The following is a 23152-nucleotide window of genomic DNA, read 5'->3' as shown; positions in this document are numbered from 1 at the left end:
TAAAACAGCTAGACAGCACCAGCCCTTAAATATACTATTCATTATTCTATTCAGCTTAAAAAAAAGTGTTAATGTTAAGGTTAATGTAACCCATTTGATGGATGACTTAAGTTTATAAAATTGAAAAGATGAATATTATTACATCAGGATATAGTGCTGCATCTATAAATGGTGAATGGTGTCCCTTTTCCTTCAATATGGGTATAGAGTATGAATTCCTAACCTAGCTGATTCATGGGTAATGCAATTTAAATTAATTGTTCAATTGTGTTTCAACTCAACTTAATCTCCCCATTCTGCATTACTAATTCAGTAAAGCACCTTTCCAAGTACATTTAACAAAATGTTCAAAGGGGAAAGTCCTTTGTAACTTCTGATTTTTAGGCTTAATGTTATTATCCATCTGTGTAATTTGAATCTTAAAGAATCTTAAAAAAAAAAAAAAAACAAACAACAAAAACAAACAAAAAAAACAAAACAAAACGGTTGTTTCAGTGAAACACAAAACCCATTTCATTGGATATCATAATGCAGAACATTTGAGATATTTAATTTCTGAAATATGAATTTCTGAATTTCAATAATCAGTACTGCATTTTGGTGTCTTTGTCTTATCAGTTAGGCTATTGTAGGTGGTATTCATGTAGGAATCCCATTCACCTGTCCAAGAAATAGGAAACTACCATTCTAGATACATGGAATGATTTTATGGCACTGCAGTGGCTTTGATTTAAGTTAGAATTCTTTTAAATATCCTTAAGACAACAACAACAACCAGGTCTAGGTGAACAAGATATATAAGGACCAGAGGGGTAATCATGCCATGTTCCCTGGATGATTGCTTTTGCACGCAGCATAACAACTTCCATCAACGTCCAATGGCAATTGATTGCGGAATTGCATTATAAAAACATAACTTTGCGTATTGATTCGCTAAGAAGTGTCAGGCACAACGATTAACTCTGTGTGCCTAGAGGCTAATGGATTATGATTTATACTTTGCTTGCCCCCAAAACACTATCAGAGTTTACCTTCAATTTATCATGAGGATGTGTGCAGGGATGACAATGAGCAGATAATTTCTTGTCAATGATTTTGTAAAGCATAAGACTTTTTCAGCGTGAAAAACTGGCCCTCAGAATACAGATACCATGCTGTTCCTTGCTGCACTGTTGCATTTACATAAGCAGTGGTTTGATAAATGACTGTGCGGTGGCCTGATGACCCAGTCGAATATGCAGCCCTATTATATTTAAAGGAGAGTGCTACATGTCTAGCTCTACATTCCCGGGAGATGAGGCACCCACAGTGCTGGGAAATGACTAAAAGTCAGAACTTCTCCCTAAACCACCGAGATAATTTAGAAAGTGCCCTATTTTCTTTTATCAAAAGTTGCTCATTTTTATTTTTATTTCTTTTCTAAGTTCCCCCTCCTCATTATGTTATCCTATTCAGGTTATCTGGATAAGTGGCTACATTCATGTTCCATTTCTAAGAATCATCTTTCTAGCTTTCAGTTAAGCTGCATGCATTTACATAGTGGCACATGGTGTGTGTACATCTCTGGCACTCAGCTTGTGTTCGACTTGTGGCATTACCTCCAGATCATGAAGGTTATAGTGAAAAAAAGGTTAGCTGACAGCAACTGTACTTAACATGCTGGAGCCATACAGTAAAAGCACCCTAAGCATACCTGACAAGCAAAAGACAAGCTAACCATATCCTTCCTATCTCCTCCACACCTGTCCACAGCCGTGAGCTTCAACACATTCTTATTCATATTCCACACACTTGTGAACACACATGGGCACACTCATAATACTTGTCTAGGGCTGCATTTTCCCATGAAAATTCATGCAGTGGCTCTAGTGGGCCTGTGATCATTCTGGTCGGTCTGGGAGATGTCATCCGACAGATGCCTTTTATATCATACGAGAGAAACCACCTGTTAAACATTTATGGCTCGAGCTCCGTGCCTGGAATTCTGGCCAATTAGAAGGAAAAAAAAAATGCATGGCGGCATTTCCATTCAGCGAAAATAAGAAAAGAAAAATGACACACCTGCTACCTATGAGTGACAACAATGTACAATTTGACATTAAATTCAGTTCTGTGGAGCGTGTTAGATTGGTAATGCTTAAAGATGAAGTCATTAATCATTTAGGTGGACCAGACAGCTTGTATTTTCATCTGTCCTTTGCAAACCATGGTTTATTTTGTAGGGATAACTGTGTGAGAAAGAGCACTTTTTGTTTTGTTTTAAGGGTCTTTTGTATCTATCATAAGCATTTGAAATTTAACTATGAGTAATAGATTGGATAGAGGAGCATCGGAAGCGCTTGCAAGTGGCCTTTGATGGTGCTTGGGAAAGAATTCAAGCAGCAGCCAGGCTGAGGAAAGAGAGGCATGACCAGAAGGGTTACAGCTGTCATTTGAAGGAAGGGCAGGTTTTTTATTTATTTTTATTGAAGGGACTACAGTAACCGGGGCAAGCTGCAGGAATAAATTACAAGATGTGTGGAGTTCGACAATGTATAAAGTGGTTGGAGTGCATACTGAGGGAGGAGCTGTCTATTCTATTGCTCCTTTTGATAAGCTTACACAAGTAAAACGGGTACGTAACACTATGTTGAAGCCTATCCCTGATGTTTCACCTTTATACTCTCTTCCATGTGCTGGCCTTGAGTCTGCGATTTGAGAACATTAGAAGTGAAGAAGTAACAGAGGATGGACATTGCTGGATTCATGTCCCACTGTCAAAGGAGAATCCATCCGCTATAGTGCCGGGTATGGGGGGGGTTGGGGTGGATTGTGATGGTGTGAATAAATAAGAATGGTGCGTAGGGTGGGGCATACATATTTGTTCTGCCCTATAAATATCCTGAGGTTGGGAGGATGCATAATTTCTTGACTTTTCCCCCCTGAATTCCATTGTTGTGACCCTGAAGTGCCATTTTGAAGTATGTTGAATGAAGTACTACATTGAGTAGAAGCTGTTTGTATGAGTGTGTGCGTCTGATTGTTATGTTTTAAAGGGTTAGTTCACCCAAAAATGAAAATTCTGTCATTAATTACTCACCCTCATGTCGCTCCACACCCGTAAGACCTTCGTTCATCTTCGGAACACAAATTAAGATATTTTTGATGAAATCCGATGGCTCAGTGAGGCCTGCATTGCCAGCAAGACTATTAACACTTTCAATGCCCAGAAAGCTACTAAAGATGTATTTAAAACAGTTTATCTGACTACAGTGGTTCAACCTTAATGTTATAAAGCGACGAGAATACTTTTTGTGCGCCAAAAAAACAAATAACGACTTTATTCAACAATATCTATTGATGGGCGATTTCAAAACATTGCTTCATGAAGCTTCAAAGCTTTACGAATCTTTCGTTTCGAATCACTGGTTCGGAGTGCCAAAATTACGTGATTTCAGTAAATGAGGCTTTGTTACGTCATAAGTTTTTTGAAACTTCAATGGTTCACCACTAGGGGGCGTGACTTTGGTAGTTTTATACACGCTCCGAAGCACTGATTCGAAACAAAAGATTCATAAATTTTTGAAGCTTCATGAAGCAGTATTTTGAAATCTGAATGTTTATATATATATATATATATATATATATATATACATATATATATATATATATATATATATATCAAATGTAGAAAACATCTATCCAATGAAATTTTATATATATATATATATATATAATTTCATTTGATAGATGTTTTCTGTACATATGGACCTCTGATATCTAAGCCCTGCTGTTTTGCTTATGGTTTATTTTTGTTATGTTATGTATACTTTGTTTAGTTTTGTAATTTTTGTTGGTTTTGTGTTGACACAGTGTTTTGTTGTACTCTTATATTTGGTTTAAGGGTGTGATTTTAAAACCTGAGATAAGGTTGAGTCAACCGCTGAGGTTATTGTTATTGAGGTTATTTTGTGTTATTGTTTAAAGGGGATTTTTTGATTCTTTTCTTTGTATTCCAGGAGCCAACCTGTCTGGGGTCATCTGGGCCTTCCCCTTTCTTCATTACATGGCTTGAGGTTTTCTGTCACTGCATATACATCGAGATGAGGGTGTAGAGTGACCTGTATTGTTCACCACATTTATTTTAAGTTATTTGTTAGTGATTTAGATATCAGTGCACATGTGGTGTGCACCCTTAAGACTGTGGGTTGTGGTCCAGTGACTCTTTGCTTCTTTCTCTCCCCACAGGCCTGGTTTAATCTGTACTTTTTAAAGTGGTGGGTTGTGATTTTAATATTTTGGCATAAGGTCCAGATCTCCAAAATGGGTTTTTAATATTTCAATTAAAGTTAAATTGTCTATTTATCCTAATCTATTATTGATGGTTGTTTTGTTAATAAAAGTACTTGAAGGTCACTTCTCTGTTTTCTTTTGCTACTGGCTGTTGAACTTGTGCTGCTGGAAGGTGTTAAACAAAAATATTTCCGTGGGCATAAGTCCCCGGTGGTGTAGTCGGGAGTTAAGCGTGACCTTTTCATACAGTTCGGTCACATCTGCTCATGTTCTTCTGCTGAAACAGCTGTTTGAGTTCCTTCACACATATGCTGTGCCAACACTATAGTAACGCAAGTAACGTCTGAGCACTGCCATGTGCATGTGTGTCATTTCCATGACCATTCTTAAATGAACATGACAAGCTTTTCAATGGAAAAAAGAATGAGGATGTAGTTCTAAGCTAAACTGAAATGACAGGGCAGATGGATTCAAAATTAAATCACTCATGCAAGATGACATGACACATTACTTAGCAAAGAAACAGATTTGTTGCCCCTACTTTGGACTTTGCAACACCCAGACTTTCCATAATATTTCAACGATGTTCGATCTGCTGGCTGGGGAAACCTCAGGAACTGTTTGACTTAAAACCTCTTGAGAGCCAAGTTAAAATTTTCGCTACAAAGATATAATCAGGTCTAATAACTCCCACTAGATTGTCGCATCATTAGGGGTCCCCTAAAGTTTAATAGTCAGCAACAAATATTTTTGTTTTGCTGGAATTTTTTGGCTATTCTTTATCAGTAACAGCGTTCTTATATGTCAAACAGGGTTCAGTATGACTCAACAGAACATTTGTAAAAATACCCATGGGTCCAGGTTTTGTGCTCCTTACGCAAGTTATTGTTATGTGTTTTTTTGTGATGGCCTAGGATACGAGCAGTTTCTGAATGTTTTCTGTAAATTCCAGGATTATGATTCTCACAATGCAAAGTTTTTTTGTTGAGGTGAAAAGACAGAGGTACTGATTCAGTTCCATGTTAAAATTCTTTTGTGGTATTTTGCAATTATCCGCTGAAGCAACATTATTAAGTGTCTTTAGCTACTATGTACTAACATTTAACATTTGACATAATGCATTTTGGGTACGTTTACACGACAATGATGTACTAAAAACAGAAAAGTTTTTCCTTTGCATTTTTTGCATAAAGACAACAGCATTGTCAAAACTATCCCCGTTCATACTGATCTGCAAAAATTACTAAAAAAAGCTGTATTATGCTGCCAGGCCAGTAGTTGGTGCTGTCAGTTTGTAAAGAAACACTACCCACCTGTAGACTGAACATATTGTAATTGTTAAAATTTCCAAGGATCAGCTTTCTCCCCTAAAAGTGATCAGGCAGACCAAACCGCAAGTCTTTGAAACTTGAAATTTTGAGTTCTGGTAGTACTCACACCATCTACAAGGTCACCAAGGGTCACCCCGATCGGCCTGATGGGGGAGCTACAGCAGTGAAAAGTACAAAACAATTATAATTCCTAAACCGTTAGGCGTAGGCTCAAGTGTCTTATAAGTGTCTGATGAAATTTTCGTGTATTTTGGACTTTTGCGAACTAGTTTTTGTCCTATAGGTTTTTGGCCTGATCAGGAAGCAAACCAGTGCAGCAAGAATCTCTGGAGTCTGATTGTCAATAATTATCAAAAAAGGTTTAAATTTCGATTCACAGTCTCTAAGGGCCGGCAAAACATTTGAAGTGGGCAGAGACACTTTTACTAAAATGGCAATAACTTGTGAATGGAATGAGATGTTTTAACCAAACTCGGCACACATATGTAAGAGCTCATTCTGTGGTTGTGTAAAAAATGATGCGGCGACTGGCCATTTGGTGGTGCTATAACATAGGGAAAAATGGCTATAACTATAAATAAGATAAAGTCATGATCAATTTCAAATGAGTAATTGTATTTCCCTCTTCCCAGTGTGTCCACAAACATGCAACACACATGCACTGTTTTCAAATGCATGATCAACAATGGAAACATCTGCATGATAGTTGCCTTGCATACTGCCCATTCGTCTGTTTAATAGACAAGCATAAACTATAAATAAAAAATGGACACATCTGAGTTACCTTTACTACATATATATATATATATATATATATATGGTGTCCATTGGTAAAGAAACTCGAAATGCAGTTTGTGGCAGTTGGTTTGTGTACCCTACTAGTAGCATATTAAATTTAGTCACCAGGGTAGGCAACTCAAGGTCATTGTCAGAAGTAAGGGGAAGTCTGGCTTCCCGTGGGGAGAGAGGTTGGTGGGACACAGCATGAGTGTGTTAATGTTGTGTGCTCCACCTCCATTTATGAAGTATACAGCCAGTTTTGCCATAACAAGGTTCCAAGGTTCTGTCCTGTGACAGCTCTGAGGTGCCACAGTGTAGGGTTGGATCAGTGGCGAGCAGAGGTGTTCTGAAATGAGGAGGCAAAGTCCTCATAGTTTTTGTTTTTTATATATATATATATATATATATATATTAATGTTGTCACATATTTCTGGTTAAATAAACATTACATTACACAAAAAAGGAAATAAAAATACAATTCTGTTTTGTATTTTTACATTAACAATGTTATTAATGTTCTATTTATTGAAACAAAGTATAACCAAGTATTAGTAGACTGTAGTAGACTGTTAGGCTAAAGTTAGGTGTTATGGCTCGGGTAGGTAGAATAAGTTGACATGTTATACTTGCAAAGTTACTTATAGTCTGTTGAATGTCTTTTGGGGAGTATCAAAATAAAGTCTTAGCAGATATTAAGCAGACAGCCTACTGATACTCTAATGAGAGTTAGCTGACATGTAGTTGCAAAGTTACAAAAAAAAAAAAAAAAAAAGGTTTTAGAAGTATATTTCAGTTTTAATCTAACACTTGGCAATATTTTAAAGAAATTGTTTAATGCAATATGATTTTTCAGACTGCCTTACTGTCTATACCAGAAATCCAGTTCCAATTATTAACAATTTTTTTATGTTTTCAGAATAGCATTATTGAGCAATTTAAAGTCTGAAGTTGAGGAATGAACTTTATGAATGAACTGCATTGTTAGCCTTCTTGCAACTGGGAGCTTCAACTGGAATGCCTTTTGCTTATAAAGTAGGTATAACTCTAGTATTGTTAACTTGCTAACATCAAGTAAAGTAGCTTCTGAATTTATTGCAAGGCACGTTGCTCACCACAGCAGGCTATTTGTATGACTGTCCACATTCGATCCATGCAGCCCACTCAATGTGATTCACGCTATATCCTTCTCATTCTCCAGACATCATGATTCCTTTAAGCTGAGAGATATTGCTGACTTCAAGGTAAACAAATTATCTTAAGTAGAGACTAGAATGTTAGATTCAAAGCATAACATTATTTCCTCTAAGGATGATCAGTGAGGACCCTAATGCTGCTTTTGAGAAAGCACACACATTTGATCTCAGAACAACTCAAAATGTTGAGCAGTTTTTTTCTGTGTGTATGCAAAAGCCTTTGAAACTCTGCATATATTTTAAGATTTGCATTTATTCTGTATGTTCAACAGTTGGATTTATTCACCGACTCGTGCAGGGTGTCAGTCTTATTTTAGTAACAAACACATTTTATTTCCAATATTAATTACAATATTGAAAATCGGATGTCATATCAAAGGTGGTGTCACACCAATGGTCCCCCGTCCAGGGACTTTAATCCCTCCACTACTCTATCCAGCTTTGATTTATCACTTTGTAAAAATGTGGTCATTTATCTTTTTACTGGACTGAAAAAGTATTTTTGCCACACTTTACTCGTATGTAATGTACTTAGAAATTTGCATTTTCCGTGCTTTGCAAGTTATACACTAGATTAATGCTCTCAGATGCAGCTCCTGCAATTGCCTGGGATATGATCCTAAACTACTTTGTTCATTTTTGGCTAAAGCATTATTCATTCAGTGACCATATCCACACTTTTAGAGTACAAATTGAACTTTACCCTGAGTGAAACAGAACATTGGTCCGATTTAGCTACAGTATAGAACATTGTGCAATTGTAGATGTTATGTGCTGCTCTTTCCATCCAATTGAAGCAGAAGATTATACAGTATGAAATGGTTTTAACAAGCTGTACAATAAACCACTTTACCCCATGATGTGCCAGCATATGCAAGGCTGCAAAAAATCTTTAATAGTCCTACAACACTTTCAATTGCTCTGTGTATTGACTGGAAATCTCTTTAACTAGCTCTAACTTATTTTATGAGGTGTATATTGAGATATGATTATTCTCTAAGGGACTATAAGGGGCTGGTGTTTTGCTCTTTGCCTTGGGTACCAGATAGTGCAGAAGAACTAATTGGACCTCAAAAAAAAAAAAAAAAAAAAAAAAAAAAAGAAAAGAAAAAAAAAAGACAAACAATATTCATTGCCAAAAAGTATGATGCACTTCTAGACCTTGCTGAGAGCTTTATGCAGTGTTCAGTGTAAAAACTTTTATTAGCCAAGTGAGTGTTATCCTAAGTAGCTGAGGATCATTAATTAAATGAATGAAATATAAAACATATATTATGTTCCACTCAATAAATAGCTCATTCCCCCTATGTTCCTCTGATACTGTCACAAACTGCTCAGAGAGACACGCGTTGAGGATCCAAATGCAGCTGTTTATTGGGGCAATTCAGAATCATCATCCAAAAACAGGCAAATTATCAAAATCACAAGGCAAACAATCCAGATAACAACAGGACAGAAAACACTGGCAAACAGGAAAATCCAGAAAACCAGGCAGAAGATCAAAAACCATGACACATGAAACCAGAAAAGCACTCAGAAATGCAGCAATGATGATACAAACAAGATTTTGCAACGAGTGTGTGAAAACACGGGAGGCTTAGTTGAGACTTAACAAGCTAATGACACACAGCTGAACCTAATCAAAACAAAATGAGTCCAGGCAATGAGAATTAAAGTTTACGATGAGATGGCCCAGGAGTCGGGAGGAGTGACCTCTGGTGGAGATTATGGACACTCCAGTTGGCGGATGTGAAAGATACTTTCACCAACACAAATAACAAATTACATTTACAGTCCAGATTAATTTATTGATGAATTGATGAAAAAACACTGGACATTTAAAATCAGAAATGACAGTGTCCTCAAGCTTTTTTACAAGCTTTCTTTGCTTTCTCCTGCATCCCTCTGAAAACAAAGCCCTCAGCATAGCCTACTAGGATGTATTTAAAGTTACTGTCTCTCCTCTTAAGATCAATACAAAGGGTTGGTTGTTGTTTTTTTCCCCCCTGGTTTTTGTCTGACGAGTCTATGTGTTGTGGAAACACATCTGTTTTAGTCAGGGCGGATTTACAGCCATTCATAAATTTCCCTGAGATCCAGAGTGAGGAATAAACAGAATAACAAGAAACCTACAAAATCACAGGGACTGGACAAAGGTGTTGAGATGGAACATGATAGGGTTATGTGGGACTTTTGCTTTAGACTACAAAATCATTTCAACATGTATGATGCATATTCATCAACACCAACAAGCTCTTTTCATGAGCTATTCAAGTTGACCAACTCAGTTGAATTGTTTTGGCTGCAACCCTTTCTTTATTTTCATAAATTTACATATTTATTTATTTATTTATTTTGTCCTGGACAATAAGAGGCTGGAAAAAATCCTGTTTCTATACACCCTAATTCAGTAGTTTTCAGCCCCAAACCCACTGAATCAGGGCATAGAATCAGGGTGCAAATTATGTTGAGGGTCTGATCAACCAAAGGAAGTCAAAATGAATTATTTTAGAAGTATTCTCTTTGTTAACAAACAGTAAGTAGCCTATATATGTTTCAACAGCGTTACATCAACACTTCAGTAACTACAAAATTTAGTTTAGCTCTAAATAGACGCTGGCGAACAGAAATCGCGTTTGACTGACTGTGGCAACAGTTCGATTTCCGTTAGGATTGGTATCGGAACACAAGTAGAACACTGTCATTATCACTTTATTAAATTTACGCATTACAAATACATCACAAAACTCAAGTTTTTCGTTTTCTTCTTTAAGACAAATCAACGTTATGATCGGGGCGCTAAAAGGCTGAACGAGCGCCGATTTGATCTCGATAAAAATAATTCATTTAAAACACTGACTGCCTGAAAGTCAATGAAGAATTCTGAAATTGCAAAGAATAAACATTGAGCACCATGGACAGCGTTCAAACGTGTGAACAACGATTTTGTAATTCAAATAAAGACAGGGATTACAAACTTTCTCCAGTTTTTTACTACTTCTCACGAGATAAAAGATTTGCCAACCGTTTCAAAATGTGCTACAGAGCGGATACAGAGCAGGTGCGCTGCAGATATTTTTGTCCTTGTAACCTGGATGTAGCGTCCAGTAGGAAACCTCAGTAGAGCAGACAGGCTCAGACGTCAGCTGAGAAGGAGGTACAGTAATCAACACAGTAGTTCCACCGCATATGAGGATTGTAATCACCACACGGTGGAGCAAAGGGACGGCAAACTTTATTCCCACTCCTGAACCGAGCAACAAAGTTCAGCAATTGCAAAAAAAAAAAAAAAAAAAAAAAAAAAAATCGTCGTGCATCTCTTCTAACACTTAAACTCTTCAGCAAATAATTATCCTCTCTATGGATTGCAGTCTGTTGTCAAAACGCCAGAGCACAATAAATGTTTCGCTTTCCCCCAGAAAACAAGGCAGTGACTTTTGTTCAATGTGCACCCAGAACGGATTGCGATGATTGTGTCCAACTTGAGTGTGATCAGCTGCAGGAGGGCGAACGGCGCGCTGTGCCTCAGTGCAGTGGAGGGACATTTGGAGGCGTCCTCCTCCTATAGCACCCTCAGTCCGACTGGCCACCTGCTCGTGGCGGTGAGCTTGGGCTTCATCGGCACTTTCGGATTCGTCAACAACCTCCTGGTTCTCGTGCTCTTCTGCCGCTACAAGGTGTTGCGGTCCCCCATCAACTTTCTGCTGGCGAATATTTGCTTGAGTGATCTCCTGGTTTGCGTGTTGGGCACGCCGTTCAGCTTCGCGGCGAGCACTCAAGGGCGATGGCTCATCGGCGACAGTGGATGCGTGTGGTACGGCTTTGCCAACTCGTTGTTAGGTGAGTGTTTTTTGTGGAATGAGCTGTAGGATATCTACACGTAGGCTACTGTATCATGTTATTCTGTTATGCTTTTGCATGCAGTAAAGATTATTATTAATTTTGATCTCAGTTGGTATAAATCTTTAAAATAATCAAAAACCTACTAATCATAAATAACCAAAGTGTCCGGTTTTGTCTCAGTTTGCACGTTTAGTTTTATGTATAAAGATAACAAAACTTGCATGACATCTTTGTGTTGCTGCAGCCATTGATCGACGTAAATTAAGCACAGCTGATACGACTAAACGAGAAATGATTTTTTTTTATTTTTTTTAATGTTTTTAAAAGAAACGGCAAGTTCTTAGAAATGTTATATTTGTATTCATGTTTGTTTCGTACATTTTCGTACTATTCTAAATCGTGTATAGGCTAGCATTGTCTACACATCTTGTTTTAATGACTTTAAAATTTCAAATTGAGTAAACAAATGAAAAAGAATTAAAATACTTTCCTTATGCTTGGAGTACGCATGAATGTGCACAACTTAATCGCTATTTTCAAGGCTATATATAGTCTTATAAGAAAGTCTGCCTTTTCATAAAAATGTCAAGATTTGTTTTATGGTTTCCATCACATGACAACCAAATGTGACCACACTGACTCTGAATTAGTGAATATATTTTAATATTTTAAAACAAAACTGTATAACAGCTTATTTTTTAACAAATAATAATAAAAGAATGCAAGCACCTATAAACACTTTTACATTTTCAAAAAACATCAATTAGTATGATTTATAGGCTGTTTTCCTCATTGGGACAAAAGGACAAGGATTTTGGATATTGCCATCTTTGTGGGGACGTTTTTTCCCCATAACGTAGGGTATACCTGAACCACACACACACACACACACACACACACACACACACACACACACACTCACTCACTCACTCACTCACTCACTCACTAGAGACACAGTCCACACCAGTTTCAACATGCTGACAAAGGTGTAGTTTGTTGCTGCAAATGCATCTGAAGGTAATGACTTTGGTTCTTTATAAAGGCAGCAAACTGTATGCCAAGTAAATGCAGTATCTTGGACTGATGTGATTCTCTGTCAATAGCTCAGTGATGAAAAAAAACAAAAAAAACATCTGGGTTCAGTGTGAGAAGGATTTAAATGACTGATTAACCATTTATCAAAAATTGTTATGTCCACCTTTATCACAAATTAGCTTAAATGAGACATGAAGCATTTGATGTTTTTCAGTTTGAAGACTGCATGTTATTTCTTTCACCATGTTTAACTGATGTCATTTGACTAGTATGCTAACTTACATTAGTTATATTTTGGTGATACAGTAGTTAACGGCTCTGTTTTAGGTTAAAACAAGGTTTTACTTGATATAGTTACAATTTAGATGTTACTGTCATAAGCCCTATTAGGACGGAATTAGTTTAACAAAGGTAGTAGGAGTAATGTAATTTCACCACAGGATGTCTGTAATATTAATGGCCAATTTGCACGGGATAAGAAATCTCAGTAAAACTTTGAGAAGTGGGAGGGGTAACTCGATTTACACACCACCATCACCTCCCTGTCATCATGTGCGTATTATGTATAACCTATATATATATATATATATAATAGTTAGGTCCAGTCCAACAATTTATTCATTAAATTCTGATTGGATTCTGTTGGTAATAGGCACTTACCTAAATCTAAAAGAATTTTGTGCTTCCAACAAGTGCTTTTGACCTTCTTTTTGATCTGAATGGTTTTCCCAGACCTTTTTCCAGAAGGAAATGTAAAACTAATCCCTTTCAAATAGTGCTTTAATGTTTATATAGAAGACATGATTACGCATTAGTCATTAGACAAAAAAAAATACTGTTTAAATAGAACATTATCTGAGTAAAAGAGATGGAAAACTTGGAGAAGAAAGAAAGGAAATGTGAGAAAGTGAGAGAAGGATACATGGAATAAAGAGTCTCAGAAGAGAGAAAGAGAGATGCCATTGAAGGACAGAGCTCAGGTAAAGAAAAAGGCTAGAATCCAAGAGCAGAGACCAGAGAAAGGACAGTATGAGCATTGGTTAAAACCTTGTTATCTGTCTTGTTCATGTGACTCAACTAAATGTGAGACATTCAGACTGACCAGTCAGCACACCACAGCATCTCAGGCTCACCTCAGGCTTTGGGTTTGATCACTATCAGCACCTCCGTGAGCTTTAGAATGCAAAATGATTTTTGGTCAGAAAGTAGGATTGTAATAGAGAAATAAATATCTTTGTTAATTTTCAAAACTGCACAATGTCTTGGAAATTATTGTCACTTCTAATCATGGCAGTCATCACTGTGTTCTCAGGACTCACAAACATTGATTACGTTAGATGACAGATGACTGAAGATAATAACATTGATGTTGAAAATGTGCCACTAATTTGCTTTTTGAGGGATTGACATCTGTCTTTCAGTCAGAAACACTACTAAACTCTGTGATACTGCAGCACTAGTAATGTCATCATGCAGTCACATGCAATTGTGGTTACTACTATACCATTTTCTGTGTGCATGGATTGTGAAATATTTTGTTTTCCAATTAGTTTTGGACTTGCCATTTCTCTCTATATTGTATCATAATACATACATTTATTTGTGTCAAATAATATATCAGAAACAAACCTTCAACATTTCACATCCATGATGATTATTCAGTGTTCAGAAACTTGGCCTACCCAATCCCAGAGATATACACTGCAAAAAAAATTATCATGATTTAAACGTTATGAAGCAATCTCTGTTCAACTATAAAACAGATAATAGCATGATTCAGTTTAAGTCAGTCAGTGTTAATTTAATTTAGTTCAATAAAAGTGCTTCAAATTATGAAACAAGCTTACAGCTCTACAAAAGGTAATAGTGGGGACACATGTTTCAGTGCAAGTCAGTTCAGTGTTGATTCAGTTCAGTTCAATAACAGTGTCGATGTTGCAGAGTTCATCAATTATGAAACAAATTAAATTCAGTTAAAAAGCAGAAGAAAAGTTCAGATTTTGTTCTCATCCAGTAGTGTTGATCAGGGGGCCTGTTATTTTTATTTTTTGTTTTTTTGCATATGGGCCCAGGGCTGACTACCACTGGTGTCATTGAAATTGTTACTGAACATTAAATGTCTTTTAAACCCCAACTGAGCAAGCCAAAAGCAAGGAAACATAACTCCATCAGATGAAAGTAGTGGAGAAATAAAAAAATAAATAGAAAAAAAAAATAATAATAATAACCTTGAGAGAAACCAGGGTCAGTCGGGGAGACCATTTCTTCTCTGGTCTTGTGTTCTTCAAATGAACACGGTGTGATTCTGCATCACAAATCAAACTATGTGCACTGATATTATTAAAAATTGTGCATCTAGCTTCTTCTGCTTGATTGGGATATGCCATGGCAGAATTAGGTAAAAATGGAAAATTCTAAAGAAGGATCAGTATAGTTATATTTTCCAATAAGTCTCTTTTGAGCAGAGAATGTTTTTTTTTTTTTTTTTGGCATTGAAAAGCTGCCAGTGAATGCAACAGAGCAAGACAAATCACATTTGATTGTTTTGTTTGTGGGAAAATCACCTCTTGGCAGCTTAACATAGCCAGAATATTAGATTTTGAATCCACTTCAGTATTGCTTGAGAGCTTATGCAATTTTTCAGATACTTACTTCATCATATTCATCTCTTCTGAGATGTTATGTGGACACTTTATCATTAGAATAAGCAAAAAGGCCTCATGTCTCAAATGTTTATGACTGTTGGTTTCATTTGGATTTAATTTGAAGAAAATAATCAAAAATCCATTTTATACTGCGGGGGCTGTGTTCTTAAGCACTGATCCCAGAGGAACACTTTAAAAAAGTCTGACCCTGTTGTTTGTTACATCTTAACTGTTCAGGGTAACTGTGAAGCAATTAAATACATGTATATTACATGTTTTTTTATATGGCTAATAACACTGTGGTTGCTGATCATGATGCATAATATAATAATAATAATAGTAATATGAATAATAATACATTCCATATCTCTACCAATCACTGGTTAAGAGTCTCTCAACCAAAGTAGATTTTTTGTTTTGTTTTAAATGGGTCTAAATGTGTTATGACAACGTGATCTCATGAGAATACGTGTGTATTTTTACGTAAATTGTGGTTCTACCACACGTACATTTACTTAAGTTTTCATACACACAAAAACGTACATTGACGTATTTAGAGGACTAAAACGTAAAAATACTTACGTATTAACAGCAATAAAAACGTAAATCATGTAACGTAAAGTGTGAATGTATATGAATTCCCATGTATTAATATTAAAATCGTGGCTTTAATGATTTAATGTTGTTTTTAGTTTAATGATTTAATGTTGTTGTTTATTATAATAATTTATTGAAAGCAGTTTACTCATCTACTTAATATGAAATAACATTTCTGTTCGTGACTAGTGCTGCTCGTTTCGGAGGATTGCATAATGTTAAACAAGACTACAATTTAAAACCTTACGAATAAATTTTCTGTAATTGTTTAACCATTTTGTAATATTTAGTTTGTTTGCTGTGCGACACAGAAGGCGTTTTCTCCTATGCAGTGACTGACAATTCAACCATAACACAACATAAATTCACAAATCACATCAATTTTATTTGTTCGCTGTACTCCCAATCTTTAGAATCCATATGTTTGTAAGGAACAGATCCAAATTCAGCCCTTTATCCATCGATCTTCATTTTGATTCTCAGCAACAGCGACCGTCACAGTCAAAGCTCGCGCTCGTTATGTTTCAAATTTGAAAGTAGCGCCACCCTCGAGAAGCGTTACGACATGGTTTACGGCACTGATATCGAACGCTCATTGATTCTCACCTTCGTCACAGATTACGACATGCCGTGTTTCAGTGGATTGACATTTGAAATGAGTGTCGCGCCTTCACGCAGAGAAGCCGGATTCATCATATTTTCATGGATTAATAAGTTAAATTCTGCTCTGTACCCTATAAAAACTATTACCGCCAGAGAAGACTGACTGGAACTCATCATCATTTGAACTACTTTTGGTACCACTTTTGACATTTTCGCAAAAAAAAAAAAAAAAAAATTATTGTGATTACGCTTGTTTGTCTGTCACTCTTTTATTTATATTAGTAGGTAGTTTAAAGAAATGGTTATGGGTAGGTTTAGGGGTAGGTGTAGGATTAGTGGCTCAAAATATCGTTTTAATGTTATATTTTTACTAAAATTGTCATTTTCCTACACATTTCTGCCCATTATGTTTTATTCTTTTAACATTCTGTATAAAATGGGTAGGTTTTTAGGTTCGGGATGGGGTTTAGGGATCTTGCATTTATCTACAAAACGATAAAAGGGAAATTATACATATATCTTTAAGACATGATAAGATTCGTAAATATTTTACGTTTTTTTCGCTGTAAAAACGTAAGTATTTTTACGTTTTATTGCCATAATTACGTCAATATTGTACGTTTTAGCACCTTTCTAAACGTACAAAAATGTACGTTTTGTGTCTTTGAAAGTTACGTATTAATACCTACGTATTAACAATGAGACCAGGCTGGTTATGATATAGTTATTAGACTTAGGAGTTATTTGCCAACATTAACTGCAGTACCAGTATTTTCTAACAAAACCATTAAACATTTAAAACTAGAATTATGTATATATAAACTATAAATATATAAGGGGTGCAGCAGTACACAAACATGATGGTTTGGTATGTACATTGGTATTGAAGTCACAGTTCGGTACGGGTTAAGTAGAGCAGGGGGGAGAAAACTAAACGTAAAATTGCTTCTTATTTATTAAACAGTGGTTTATTGAACAAATTGTGTTTCTATCTTTAAATAAATTCAATTATAATTAACATTTTATGAAGGATAACAAAAATCTATCTCAGCTAATACTGTAAAATACATTCAGGGAGGCCTTTACTATAATATTAAAGGTTACAATTAACAACAAAGCCCAGACTATTAAATTCAGTTTCTATTTATATTTAGATATAATAATCGACACACACACACAAAAATTTCACATAAAGCAGGTTTTGCATTAACTTCTAAATCTAATTATAAAATTATTTTTCTACTCCAATTTATTTTTGAAATATGATCATTTACACAGTTACTGTCATGACAAATTTTTTAAAACATAGATTAAATAATTAAGACATTACTAACAGGTAAAGTAAATATAATGAATATATAAGCTAATATAGTGCATATATTTAGTGAAATGCTTGCCTGAGGTAAATGTAATGCTATGTGAGATATTCTCAAGCTGTTTTATTGATGTCTTTCCACGGTTGAAACACTAGATGAGAGGTTACATGTAAACATATCTATGCATAGATTCTTCTTCTGTGCTTTTTCCTGTTGTGGCGGTTATCAAACGGCGTTGCATTACCACACGTGCCACCTCCTAGATTGTAGTGTGCATTGCCTGTGACTGACTGCATTCGTCGTCTGAATGTATGCACCGAACCGTGATGGTTCAGGACGAATACATGTACCGTTACAACCCTATATAATTAAAAGGTTCCTTTAAAGGTGCAATAGGTGATTTTCTACAGCAGTGGTTTTCAACCTGTGGGCCGCGGCCCACTAGGGGTCCTCAGTGATCCTCCAGGGGGGCCGTGAGATAACTTAAAATTAATTTAAATATATTAATATAATTCATTATTAATTTAATTATTAATACGTTACATTAAAAAAGATAAATTACATTAAGTAAAAAATACATTTAAAACAAGGCACCACCTCTCTCGTACGTATTCTGTAATTGTTTCGGATCAGCCCAGGCCGTTTCTCATCGTGCTGCTGTGAAATACAGACTGAACGGTCGCTCAAAACTAGGGATGCACTGATATGATTTTTTGGGGCTGATACCGATTTTAACAAACAATTATTGGCCGATACCGATATTTGTCACTTCCTCTCTTATTTGAAATTTTGTCATCAAAATAGATGGTATTTTGATCATGTTTTAAATAAGCAAAGTTTAAAAACACCTGCATCAAATTATACTAGTAGGTTTATTGCTGCATCATCAAATACTGTAATTTTTAATTAACCTGGATTGGATCCATTTGACATTCAGCGGGCCTACATAAAGACATCTGAACAAAGATACATATGAAATAAAGTGTTTTTTAGGTAGGTTTAAAGGTTTTCAGGTACAGAAATAAAGTAAACATGTAAAATAGCACTGCATATTCTTTTTCTTTATTGTATAAATTATATACATATTAATCCTTCTTTATTGTAACAGACTATTGTGATTAAACTTCTGATTTGTTTTTGTATACATTTTAATATTTTTTCTAAGTTTAAATATCTATGAGATTGCTTCTTTACTAAGGCAGGACTCTTATTTTGACGGGTGTTCTACTCTACGGACTGACAAAGAGAACACGCAGTTCTTCTGAGATATTTTGCAGATTTAAAGCTTGTCCGTTTATTAAGCATCCCCCGAAAAGGCATAAGATCTGTGTAATTCGCTGTATGTTGACGATAAAGCAATGGAGAGAGAGAGAGAGTTTAATGTGCACTTCTTGTGCTCTGTAATGTTTGGTGGTGATTTGTTTGGAGTGAAAACGGACGCAATAAAATTTATAAAACATAAGTAAAGTTTTGTTCATCATTTGGATGGGGTCCGCTACACTTATGAAAGTTACAAAAGTTATTTAGTCAAGAATAGCGTGCGATCTTTTGTTATTTTATTAACATTAAAGCGCAGACAGCAGCGCTAGGATTACGCAACAGTCATTATACAGCTCAGTGCCTTCACGCAGCTAATTTATAAACCATCAGTTTGTTATATCGGCCTTTTTCCTGCTACAGCCGATATGCCAATGGTTGTAAATTGAGCAAAAATCAGCCTATAAATATTGGCGGCCAATACATCGGTGCATCCCTACTCAAAACGCAAACTCTCTGGAAAAAGAAAACCAGAGTCGCTAAAAAGGTTTTGATGGACGACGATTGTAATGAAGGTAAAGATGATTAGAGTGACATACAGCATTCGTTCATAAGGCGTGTGTGAGTCCGTTATTATGCACAAACAAACCGCACATGTGCGCTCTCGACTCACTGATCGCTATAACATCGTATTTCTGCATAAACACAGTTCAATATATTTGCGTAGTTGTCAAAATTAATTTACTGTGAGTGCTTTATAATGGATGCTCGCTGAACAAGCGTGTCTCGCAGAAGTTTGAGAGGATCAGTGGTGTTTATGTACTTAATATGTGTTTAATAATTTTGAATGGATCCGCATAGTATCTAAATTCAGTCCCTTGGTATCTCCCTGTGGTCTTGTTTGGTATGGCAGGTTGACTTGTGCTTATTTGTTTAAGTTACTGTATTACTGAGCAGAGTAAGTACTTTTAAGTTGTAAAGAATGTCTGCAGGTGCAGTATTGATTCGGAGAGGAGGGGGGCCTTGGCGTAAAAAAGGTTGTGAACCACTGCTCTACAGAAACAATTTTTGTTATACTGGTTGAAAGTCTCCTCATATCCTAAGGAACCTGGTTCTAAGGAACTGGATGTGTTTGGAGAACCACGTGAACCACGTGATGATGTTTCGACTGAGTCTGGTTCTCCCACCAGCCCTGCATACGGGGAACTATTGGATGTAATGGCCCAAGCCGTGCACTGGTTAAGTCTGCCCTAGTCATGTGAGAAATGGCAAGTTGTTTGTGGTCGCTTGGACGAGAACTTCCTAGTGGGCCAAGAATGTCCTTCCTTACCATTTCTTTCATACTGAGATAGAGAAGTCTTGGAAGAAACCTTTCCAGCATTTGAGCTATTCAAATGTGGAGGGACTGGGCAAGCATGGGTATGTGAAGATGCCCCCTGTGGAGGAACCGCTAGTTGGTTATCTTTCACAGGTTGAGGCATCTTCACTTAAGGCTCCGGCCCTGCCTTCAAAGCCATACCAAACCACCTTGCAGCTTGTGTGGAAGGCGTATATGGCAGCAGGCCAAGGCGGTGGTGCTCTGTGGTTAAACCTCTCGGTGATTAAGGAGAAAGATAAATTCTTTCTCCTGAACACCCCAATTTCACCTTCGGGTCTATTTGGCACCTTTGTTAAAACAGTGGTTGAGAGATTCAAGGAGGCAAGGAAGCAGGAGATTTCGGAGAGATTTATTAGCCTTCAGGAGATTTATCCCCTATAAAGCCGAGTCCAGATCCTCTGCCTCCTCTAAGCCTTTTGGCCCGGAACAGAAGGGGAGCAGGGGGCAGAATCATGATCTGATCAGTCCATAAATAGGGGTTAGCGTTACTGAAGGTGACTGGCTAATGTAATCGTAGTGAATTGATGCGATCTCACATTAATTCAGTGTCCCTTAATCGGCTACTGGCTCAATATGGCGCGTGGTCACGGTAAAACCCTAGGACTCTCACTTTCTAACGGGGTGATTACTGCTTCTCAAAGCAGCTTAATCTCGTGCAAGTATGTGTAGCACCTGTCACTACTTTTAAGATTGAGCAGTAAATCTGAGGCATCAACCTTATCAACTACTGATATTGATTGATGTAAACCACCAGTTGACAAACTGTTGACTGTATGTTCTATGTTGAGTCTCCTGGAAGGAGATCTGGAAGAATAAAAGGAGGAGTGATGACAGTGCAAGACGAGAGAAGACCAGGCCTGGACTTTATGTTGTTTTGTTTTTAAGCAGCAGTCATTCATGATGGGCTGCTGCTTTACTTTCATTTTGTTGTTTGTTTATTTTGTCATTGAAGTTTATATTTACGTTTGATGGTTCCTGTCTCCTTCCCTGAACCTTTAACTTTGTTCCATTGGTAACTCCGAAACCCAGGAGGGAGAAGGAACGTGTTGTCAAAGAGCCCTTGATGCTGTGGGAAATTTGCATTGCCATCAAGATTACCAGACTCTACCGCCACTGACGCTCGAGGCGGTGGGCAGGAGTAACTTGCCGGGGGGGGGGGGGTTGAACTCGCTGCTGTCCGCCTGGGTTGTGGAGGGGCAACTGCCATCCAAGAGGGAGCAGATGAGTTACGGCCATTTGCTGAGGCTGGAGCCTGATGCCTTCCGCCATGATGGGGGAGGAGAAGGGAATGTGGGGAGGAGCTGCCGGCTGCCCGAAAACCGTAGGAGTCGTTGCTTTCCGGACCGGACCCAGAAGCTTTTTCCTCTCTCTCCTCATCCTTCCATCTCCTTTTCTCTCGCCTCGTCTGTCCTTACCCCCAGGTGCTGCAGCCGCCTTTAACTTTGTTACAGCCCTGAATAGGACAAGTGCTCCTGTAGTCTAGGGTCGATGCAGGGTGAACTGCAGGTTGAAATTGTTATTATTCTCCACCTTGGTTTGCTCTCTCCCTGACATTAGTTTGATTAGCTCCCCAACTTTATGGGCGCATGGTTGGTGTTTACCAGGAGGGGAATAAAGTTACAGCCTGTAATTTTGGCACAAAAAGTAGCATTTTGCATGCTCCCTTTTTATATCTGCTACTAGTGTTTTTTAGGATAGAGCAAGGAGGTTAGGACAGGAATATAATATCCTTCCTTCCTCTTCATTTCTCTCTGAGAGAGATGTTGCTCTCCAATGAAAACTCTAAAAGTAATTTTGTGATTAAATCAGGGGTAAACCTCAGAAGCATCTTCTTCAGAGGTCTAGGTTATGTTAGCTTGGGCACGCTTTACATGCCCTGCTTTCATTTCCCTTCCACAGTCAGTGAAACATATGGGCCTCCCCCTAGAGGAAGGGTAAGATGAATGAGACCAGGCACCTAATACTTCCTGTATCTCATTTATCTCCCCCCCTCAATGCATTCTTGGGTCTAGAAGCAGGGGTATTGCTCTTGGGAAGCTTTTAGACATAAGCTATTTACTAGTGTGCTTCTGCCTGGTTGCAGAAGTCTGGAAATTAAATATGAAAATGTAGGCTTCCCTTTGAGGTTGTAGGTTGTTCATGTGCTTTTATTTATTTTTTTAAATAAATCTCAAAAGAAAGAATGATTTAATATAGGACAGATTAAACATATTACCAATCTAGACAATTAATTCTTAACGAATATTAATGAATATTAGCTGGTTAGTTAAAATTTGAAAGATTTGAAATGAAATAAATATTCAGGGATTGTAGAACCTAATGTATTGTTCATACCTACCCTAGTATAATTAATAATAATATAATTTTTTTTTTTTTAAACAATTCCCTAATTGGGGGTTGAGCCCCCCATTATTGAAATTCTTGAATCGCCCCTGCTCCCTTCCTAGTCTGCCTAGTTCTCCCTTCATAGAATGAAGCAGGATGAATGGAACAATATGGATGAGCTCATAGGATTTCTTTGGTTTTTCCTCTTCAATTGATTTTGGAGTTTAAAGCAGGGATATTGCTCCTCTTTGGAAGGATACTTGTCTTGGTCCCTCCCTGTTATTAGGCCACTACTGGTATTGGACCTAGACCTGGAGTTTTTTTTTTTTTTTTTTTTGTAAGGGTAAGGGTTGAGTAAGGGTTGAGCTATTCTTCCCCAATCATATTGGGGTCTTAAAGTCGTTTAAGACCCCAATATGTAATTTAAGCTCCCCTGTGGTCCCCTCTGGGTTTTTGCATCTGGGTGATAGTGTTGTAGGCATTTTAACTTAATTTCTATTTAATGTCTTACTCTTGATTCCCTTAGGCTCCCCTTGTAGGGCAGCAGCAGTAAGGTTGTAGCCTGCAGGCTATTTAG

At 37.1% G+C, this 23152-nt stretch overlaps 1 protein-coding gene across 1 annotated transcript in view; it reads left to right on the top strand.

Moving 5' to 3' along the window:
- The first annotated feature begins 7943 nt into the window (after positions 1-7943).
- Positions 7944-23152, top strand: part of tmtopsa (teleost multiple tissue opsin a) — an 80982-nt gene continuing 65773 nt past the window's right edge. Inside the window, exon 1 of the mRNA XM_051878252.1 lies at positions 7944-11416. Within this exon, the coding sequence (XP_051734212.1) occupies positions 11044-11416 (373 nt within the window). The 5' untranslated portion in view covers positions 7944-11043. The remainder of the gene's footprint in view (positions 11417-23152) is intronic.

The sequence above is a fragment of the Ctenopharyngodon idella genome, chromosome 2 (genome assembly GCF_019924925.1).
Source record: "Ctenopharyngodon idella isolate HZGC_01 chromosome 2, HZGC01, whole genome shotgun sequence".
NCBI lineage: Eukaryota > Metazoa > Chordata > Actinopteri > Cypriniformes > Xenocyprididae > Ctenopharyngodon > Ctenopharyngodon idella.
This window is presented reverse-complemented; position numbering and strand designations above follow the sequence as displayed.